Source organism: Alosa sapidissima, chromosome 1, assembly GCF_018492685.1.
Source record: "Alosa sapidissima isolate fAloSap1 chromosome 1, fAloSap1.pri, whole genome shotgun sequence".
Lineage (NCBI taxonomy): Eukaryota > Metazoa > Chordata > Actinopteri > Clupeiformes > Clupeidae > Alosa > Alosa sapidissima.
The window spans coordinates 54,809,010-54,818,368 of NC_055957.1; the positions used below are offsets into that span (position 1 = coordinate 54,809,010).

The 9,359-nt window shown below is 39.8% G+C and overlaps 1 protein-coding gene across 8 annotated transcripts in view; it reads left to right on the forward strand.

Moving 5' to 3' along the window:
* Positions 1 to 1,929, forward strand: part of LOC121723629 (guanine nucleotide-binding protein G(olf) subunit alpha) — a 178,815-nt gene extending 176,886 nt beyond the window's left edge. For all 8 annotated transcript variants that reach the window (XM_042109491.1, XM_042109512.1, XM_042109499.1 and 5 more), the window contains one exon: positions 15 to 1,929. In XM_042109491.1, coding sequence (XP_041965425.1) covers positions 15 to 161 — 147 coding nt within the window. In that variant the 3' untranslated portion in view covers positions 162 to 1,929. The remainder of the gene's footprint in view (positions 1 to 14) is intronic.
* Positions 1,930 to 9,359: the final 7,430 nt, after the last annotated feature.

Consider the following 9,359-nt stretch of genomic DNA (forward strand, 5'->3'; position numbering starts at 1 on the left):
TATGTGTGTCACAGAGAATCAGCACTGCAAGTGGTGATGGCAGACACTACTGCTACCCCCATTTTACCTGCGCCGTGGACACAGAGAACATCCGCCGGGTCTTTAATGATTGCCGAGACATAATTCAGAGAATGCATCTTCGACAGTACGAGCTGTTGTGAACAAGACCCTGTATGCTAAAAACAAACAAAGAAAACAAATAAACAAAAACAGAACAAGAAAGGGCAACTCTAAACTCAAATCATGGATGAGTACTACTGAAGTGTGTGAAACCCTCCTTTTCCTTCTTTTCAGTGCTTTCTGTTGGAATAGTTGCTTTTCTCCTTATTTGAATGCCTTCTTTGTTTCTGCCATTCCATGTAGTCGTTGGCTACCTCCTGATGGTATTATTATTATTATTATTATTACTATTATTATTATTATTATTGCAATTCGATTTCATTCAAATTCTGGACTGGCCTGATCTAGGCTGGTGTCTGGACTGATAGATGCAGATAAATTGCCAAATGATTTGGAGCATTTGGCATCTTTCCACTCAGCTGTGACTGCATTCAGATATACTCAATGAAGTCTAGCTACTCCTCACTGAAAAATACTTTCAGATGGTGGAAGTTGCTTAAGTTTCAAACACAAGGATTGACAGAAATGAATGGAAGGAACATGCACTTTTGCATCCGATTTTAAATTTAAAAAAAAAGTTCACACAAAATGTAGCATCACAAATATTTATTTACTTGGTCATAGTTTTGGTGACTTCAGGGGTTATGGATAGACTGGTGCACAGAGGGAATGGACTTTTCCCTTAACCCCTCTGGTCCCCAGACAGCATCTCAGGGGAACTAGGAGATGTGACAGTGAAATGTAGACTGTAAGAGCATTGGCAGTCAGCCTTCAGCATCATTGAAAGGACAAGCCACCACTCTAACTCTGCTCTATCCACACAGCTACCTGGGGGAGGGTCTGAAAGTGAAGAAGTTATTGTTTCTTAACTTGTACATACTGTGCAAGGGAGATTTATCTTGTACAGACTGAAAAATGTAATATTGTTTTGTACAACTTTATTGAATTATAAAAAATCTACTTGTAGATCTTTGTGCCTTGATTATGGCTGTACCTGTAAAATGAGCTGAGATGTAAGTATGTTTTGACTGCGCTGTACAGCTTGATGTCAACATTTGTCAGCAGTAGAGGCTGCAGACATAACTCCTGTAGAGTGTAGGTTTTTTTGTTTTATTTTAATGTTTCATTTTTTAAAGGAAATGCTGTTTATAAGAAATGAATAAAACGGGGGAATTAAAAATGTACACAATATGCAAATGTACCACTTACCTGCAGTGTGGACCAGATCCAGCACTATGCCTTTTTTGTTTTATTCTCCTCCTCCCCTTTTATATTTCAGTCTCAGCTTTAAAAGAAAATCAAGTGAGGTGTCCAAAATTGCAACCTGGTGTTGTCATAATATGAAGGATTTTTTTCTTTCTTGTTTGTTATTTAGATTAAGGTGTGTGTGTGTGTGTGTGTGTGTGTGTGTGTGTGTGTGTGTGTGTGTGTGTGTGTGTGTGTGTGTGTGTGTGTGTTTGTGCGTGCGTGCGCGCACTCATACATTTGTGTGCACACACACGTGCACCTGTGATCTTTGCTTATATAAGCAGAAAATAATGTGTACATAAAAACTGATGTTCGCTCAGAAACACATTGCGTATGTATGTTCAAGTGTGAATCTGAGTGCATTTGATGTGCTATTTAATATGTACATGTACATTTATAGATATATATAAATATATATGTACAGTTTATACATGTTTAATTATGTGTGTGCCTAGATATACATACATGATGTATGTATATGGGAAAGATGTATAAATACACACATAGGTAAGCATGTCTAGAATGGGATGAATAAATGAGCGTGTGCAATATTGAATACAACCTTGGAAACTGGAGTGTTTACTGGCTGACAGACAATACATTGGTTATTAAATCTATGAATATTCTGTTTTGCCACAAATTTAAGAAAATGTATTCTTTTTTGTTTAAAATGTTCAAAATGACCATAGACCAACACCTCCCAATTCATCCACGGTCAAATCCCCGGGGAAACACCTGGAGAGCCAATCAAGTCTGGGGTGCCCAGAGGGCAGTGGTGGAATGTAACTAAGTACAAATACTTAGTTACTGTACTTAAGTAAATTTTCCACATATTTGTACTTTACTTAAGTAGAATCTATAGTGCATACTATTGACTTTTACTTCGTTACATTTTGCAGCAAATATCTGTACTTTTACTCTGCTACATTTCTACAACACCATCGTTCCTTTTTATGTTACATTTTATGATCAGTTTTTTTTTCTCTCTGACAAACACGTTTGTTTTACCAGGGGGCTGGGTTGCTACCAAAGATTCTGGAGTGCTACGTGCCCAGCTTCTAAATCTTTGAAACATAATTTCTAGTCTAGACCAGGCAAAGTGTAGCCTGGAAACCAGACTCTCTGACTGGCCTAGATCCATAGGCGTACGTTTATTTCCGGGTGGGAGGGCACAGTTTGAGGTTTAAAATCATTGGAGTTCCTTTGAACCGCTTTGAACCAATCACTAACAACCGGCGTTTCGTCATGCAGAGAAGTTTCTCTGCATCACGCCCATAACAAGCAAGCGTGCATCTTAATCAGCAAACAATCACGTTTCATCTGTGTAACTCTCGCCAAAATTCATCATATAAGGTTTTGTGAATGTACCCAAGTCAAACTTTCATATAAATGCATAAGTACGTCCAAAGCGGCAATTTTAAGCTTGTATGTGTTGTCGTTTTCGGGTGAAATGACCTTTTGAATGGGAATCCTATTGGGCCACTACTTTTTTGATACAATCGCGTCAAAATCGCTATTTTTCAAACACTAAGAAGGCTCGACACAACATGAAACTTTGATCGAAGTATCATCAGTGTCTCTACACATGAACTCGAGCATTGAGAACATTGTTGGTGTACACAGAGTTTACTAAAAGAAAGGTTTTGAACAACTCACTTGTTTTTTCTGCTCGCTGCCATCTTGCCATCTTGCAAGGAGCGAGTTGTCCAAAATCTTTCTTTTTAGTAAACTACAGTATGTGTACACAAACAATGTTTTCAATGCTCGAGTTCTTATGTGGAGACACTGATGATGCTTCGATCAAAGTTTCATGTTATGTCGAGCCTTCTTAGTGTTTGAAAAATTGGTTAAATATATTTTAACCAATATTAGCTTTTGAGATGTCTAACTGTAAAAATGACTCAAAGTCCATACACAAATCCATAAAAAGTGTTTTTATTGAACAATTACAAAACAAAACTTCCTTAATCCGTTTCGATTTCAATTTAATTCACTTATAGAGTGCTAAAACATTACACATGTCTCATGGCGCTTTACAGAGTGTTAAAACATTCAGAGAGAGCCCATGAGTAACAGGGGCAAGGAAAAACTCCCTAGAATTGGAGATACATATAGGAAGAAACCTCGAGCAGATCCACGACTCAAGGGCCTGACCCATCTGCCTAGGGTCAGTTAAATGGCAGGAAGGTCTGTATACATGATAAGTGAGAGGTTAGTTAGGTTTAAAATGTAGGTTTAAAATGTAGGTTAATTTAGTTAGGTTTAAGTTTAAAATGTAACAAACCTCATCCAACTCCCCTGCATCTCCCTCACTCCTGTTATCATCTGCTGGTTGATGTTCTGGCAAGAGTTACCATGACAGTTCCCACAAGCAGAAATACACTTGACTCCTTGCTTTTTACAGCAGCACCTGAGAGTGTCACAGTTCCCTGCACAGTTGCAGCTGACAAACTTCAGAAGGTAGTCTGGGATCTGTTGTAGGGACTGGTGCATAACCTTGTTCCTTGTACCCTTGTTTCCATCCATACTCAAGGACATCCAGTGATGGACTTTGTAGCAGTAGCCAATCTCTGGTCTGGAAATCGTAGAGAGTGCTGTGCTGCAGCTCCTGTAGTTGGAGGCAGTTTCTCAGGCTTGATAGTAGTTATGTTGTCCTCATGAGTTTTACATTTTGTCACTCACCGTCCCTCCGCGTTGGACACTCTTTTAACACACTCATCTATGCACATTGACTCTCACAAGTACATTCACAACCACCCATGCATGCACCCACGCCCACACAAACACATATACACACACTTACAAATAAAGTTCACACATTCACTGATACTGTCTCTCTGTCACACACACACGCAAAATGTCCTTTCTCACATACACACCATGTTGAGACAAAACTATCTGTGATTATAGCACCAGTGTGTTACACGCAAAGAAAACTTGACAAGCTGAGATCTGTTCTTTTCTGCCTTTCTTTGTGTGTGTGTACAGTATGTGTGTGAGAGAGAGAGAGAGAGAAAGAGAGAGAGTCCAACACGGAGGGTGGATGGTGAGCAACAAAATGTAAAACTCATGAGGACAACATATCTCACAAAACCGAGTACACCCCTCACATTTTTGTAAATATTTTATTATATCTTTTCATGGAACAACACTGAAGAAATTACAATTTGCTACTATGTAAAGTAGTGAGTGTACAGCTTGTATAACAATGTACATTTGTAGTGAGTGTACAGCTTGTATAACAATGTACATTTGTTGTCCCCTCAAAATAACTCAACACACAGCCATTAAAAACCGCTGGCAACAAAAGTGAGTACACCCCTAAGTGAAAATGTCCAATCTGCCGCGTAATAATCTGCCGCAGCTCAAACTTGTTGCTGGAAGGGACTATTTTCAGGTGCTGCATGATATTATTGTGCTGCTGCGCCCAAGGTACGTTTGCAACGTTCCTTAATTATTACCTGGCACCCATTGTGATTCTACCTTTTCTTATTATTGGGGGCCAAGCAGCGAAGCTGCAAAGCCCCATTGTGTTTCTACCTTTTCCTATTATTATTATTAGTGGGCTTGATCAAGCAAACCCACTATTGCTCTTCTTAAGTTGACTTATTATTAGTGGGCTTGATCAAACAAGCCCATTGTTCTTCTTAAAGCGATGGTTCGGAGTAATTTCACCCTAGCGTCCTTTGGCACCATGACCCCGAGCCAAACAACCTCCCAGAACCTGTTCTCCCTTGGTCGAACCCTGGTCGAGTAGCGCTGTCAGAAACTAATGAGTTTCTGCAGGCGTAATGGTACCAACTTTTATCTCGTAAATTACCCCACTAATAATGCCCTGAATGGTACGAAACTTCTACAGTAGTACAACTATGTTCTTTACTCATAAAACAAGGCATTGAAAAGTTTGTAAGTACACCAGGAGTTTATTTAAATAACACTTGCCTGATGGATGCTACTATACCGCTGCATCGACGTTACTTCCGTGAATTGGGAAAAGCCCGTAAAAGTCCTGGCAGGAAGCGATTACATAAACGTTTTTTGGTATATCCAGTTTTTAATATTTTTTTTCCGAAGTGTTTACAACTTAGCGTTAACTAATAATTGTTGCAAACTGGTACTACGAACAAAATATTAGTGCATTCCTGGATCTACATCCTTATGCATGCTTCCTGCCAGGACTTTTATGGGCTTTTCCCAAATCATGGAAGTAACGTTGACGCACCAAGGCTGGCTACGGGAGGGGAGGGGAATTAAAGAAGTAGAAAGTAAAGAAAAACCACTCTAGCCCGTGGCTACAATACATACACGCACACACCCCCACAGGCTAGAGGAAAAATAAGACATCAAGGAAACAAGGACAGGTACCTAAACAATGAGTAGCACACACACACATGCAATCACAGTGTAGAGAACAGCAACTAGCGAAATGGTGTGGCTGTACAGATCTAAAACAAACAAAAACAAAGACAAAAAAAAATGCTTGCAATCATTCTCCCAAGCACAATATGACCCATTACACATGACTTGCACTGATTAAACATGACCCAACAGTCTCCACAGACTCAGGGATACAATGGCCATATAACTCAAGATAGTTCATTTAGAAAATAGATAGTAGGCTTTCATATATTAGTGATACCATATAAAAAGATACACATAAATATACATAAATACCTACATATACATCCACATATCAGTCAGGGCATAGCTTAAGACATACCTGTCGTAGGGTTAACCATGTATGGGGAGCGCTAAGTTTACAGGTCACATCCCACTGCGGACACAGTACTCAGCGGAGCTAAAAAAGAATGCATACACATTGTGTTACAATCAGACAGCTAGAAACAGTGTAAAACAACTGTCGCGGTTGGCATCATACCTTGTTACACCTAGAACCGTTTTGGTATTACTCTGCCATAACACGCTCGCCCACATCGGCTATTGTCTACCGCTGAGACTTCCACGGTTCAGCCAGCGTCTGCTCCCCATACTTGGATACACATCAAATCAAGCAAATCAAGTGTTGTTTGCCATGGGACCCCAGGCTGATCTTTGATGTACTCAGCCAGTTACCTGCTGCTCTTCCAACTGTACCTTGTGTCCCAGGACAACCATTGTGGTGCGTCTGCCAGAGGTGCAAAGAAATGTCAACAGTGGTGGAGAGGAAATACTGCAATCAACAGCCACCTGAGAGCATTTCAACACTGCCACAGACACATGGAGGCCATGTACATTTCACATGAGGGGGCGTAACGCCTAGCTAGTAGGATCTGGAATGACTGGTGTGCTGTGGCTGACCATGCAGATGAAGGAGAAGATAACTGACAGTTCTGGCATGCAGCATACAGATAACTTGTTGTTTGGCGGTGCAGGACTCTTGGTCCTGGACACTGAGTGGTCATTCCAAGCTGCTGTGTGTGGCAATTTGGCACATTTTCCAGATCTTCATGGATAGTACAAGGTGTCCATTCCCAGAAGGGTATAGCTGCTAGTTGTAGCTATAGTTATTTATATCATGTTTATAATAAATTTATAGAAATGTCTAACTCAATAAAGTGTCTTTTCTAAAGTGCTTTGCATCTACTTTCATAGATTTTGAAACAAATACATCACTTTAGCATGCACTATAATAAAGATACCTTTTGGACCAAATCAAGAACAATATAACTTTCATTTTGGGGCAATTAGAAGGCGTCAGGTCTGGTCCTACGACCTACGAAATTATGATTATTATACAAGTTTTGAAATAACAAGGTTTATTTGGCATACTACAAGACAAAGGGCCCTATTATGGCGATCTAAAACTCTGAAACTATTCTTATCACAACGCAAAGTTTATTCCTATCTTACACTCAAATTTTTCGCCATGCCTTCTCTTTTATTACACGATGCGCGATTGTGTGTGGCAACGATTGTGTGTGGCAATTAACGACATACGGTGTGGTCTGGCACATGATCTAAAAATCGCTATCTTACACCATCAAAAAAGCATTACGCCACTGACCAAGAAAAACCTGGTCTATAGCGAAAGGCGCATATGAAGCACAGCTGAAGACGCACCGTCACGAGATGCAGCAACTCCTCTGCAGGATAAATGTCCTTAGGTTTTTTATTCAGTCATTCGAACATTATTGGGATAAGTGTTGCTTATTTCAGGCTATGTTTTCAATGGTAACCCAGTCAATAGTGAAAGTAATTAACTGTGTATAACTGTTTTGTAGTTGACTATGACACCACGGTGAAGTGATAGTTTCACTTAAATGAGTTCAAGTAATAGACGAGTGCAGATGTGTGTAGGCTACACTCTGATAGGTTTTATTAATAATAATAATAATAACAATAACTTGGACTTGTATAGCGCCTTTCATGTTACCCAAGGTCGCTTAAGGTCGGTTTTAGTAAAGCATGGTTTAGTGGAATACCTGTTCCATATGGTCTTGCGTGTAAGCAGTTTCCTTCAAATGTGCCGCTGACTATCAAAATACTGATGCGCTGTTTGAAGTTGCACTGCTTGCCGTTAAAGGGAATGACAGATGTCATTTTCATTGGTTTAAATGATGTTACGCCCAAAACACACCCATGACTGATTAAGAAACATAAGACCAAACTTTTTGCGCCAGGTGCCCGACGTTTGATAACAAAACCACCCCCAATGTGGACTGGACAAACCCCTAATGGGGCCCAAAGAGATGGGGCCCAAAGTGTTGGTCATCTTTGAAAACTTCAAGGTGCATTCAATTTGGTTCCTCTGTCTGTGGCAATGTGTGTGACCTGTGGAAAGAGCATAAAAAAATTAGGAACTTAAGACTGGTCTTCCTGGTGGAAAATACTAGTTTTTGACATTGAAAATGGAATTTAGTCTAAATGAGGTTTGGCTTGTTTGAAAATACAATACTTTTTCAGTGTTATTTGAAAAGGGAAAAGGTAAGTCTATGGGCCCTATCATGACAGTCTAAAGTGCATTATCACTAGTCAAAAGCTTATTCAAATTTAGTAGGATGTCCAGTCCTCATTGGAGTGTTTTCGTTATCAAACGACAAGGTGTTCCTAGGTTTCTTAATCAGTCATGGGTGTGTTTGGGGCGTAACTTAAATTTCCCCTTGGGGATCAATAAAGTATCTATCTATCTATCTATCTATCTAACTTTATTTAAACCAATGAGAATGACATCTGTCATTCCCTTTCACTCATTGAGTGCCAAAATGCGTTGCGTGCCAAAAACGTAATATTACGTTTTTAGCTTTTTTTTTTTTATTACGAAACTAGACACTCTAACACACCTTATATGTGATTTTGGGAACTCTGTGATGAATGGAAATATATGACGATCGAAAACGCAGGACATTTTATCTGGACATTTAATCTTAAAACTCTGCTTTTGATGGTTGCCGCTTTGGGTTGAATCAGTGACACATGCACGTCAGGTCAAAACCAGGCCTTTTTCGTGGGTTTATCACTAGGTGGCAGTCTCGCCAGGTCTCGCTAGGTCACTTCCCAGAAACTTTACAGGCAACACTTCATATTTCATCAAAGACGCTACATCTCCATTTCTAGAATTAATTTTCTAGGGATTTTGATGAAAACTAGCCACTGTTTAGCTTGGGATTTCTTAGGAACAGAGGCATGTAGAAATAAACGGTTTGTACCCACTGAGAGCTTAAAGTCTCGCCTTTCAAACATGCCATAGTATGTGTCCATAGCTATAACATAGAATACGGTGTGGCTCTACAAAAATCGTCAACAATGATCAAGATTGCTGGCACTCTGGGCCGAAAACAGCGCGGCATTCAATGAGTTAACGGCGCAAAGCGCTACGTCAAAGAATGTATCAGTATTTTGACAGTCAACGGCGCATTTGAAGTTTGATTTGAATTTGATTTGAGTCTGCTCGCAAGACCATATGGAACAGTCATTCCACTAAACCATGCTTTACTAATACCTAGCATAGCCTTTACGCATTTGCACTTATCTATTATTTGAACTCATTGGCA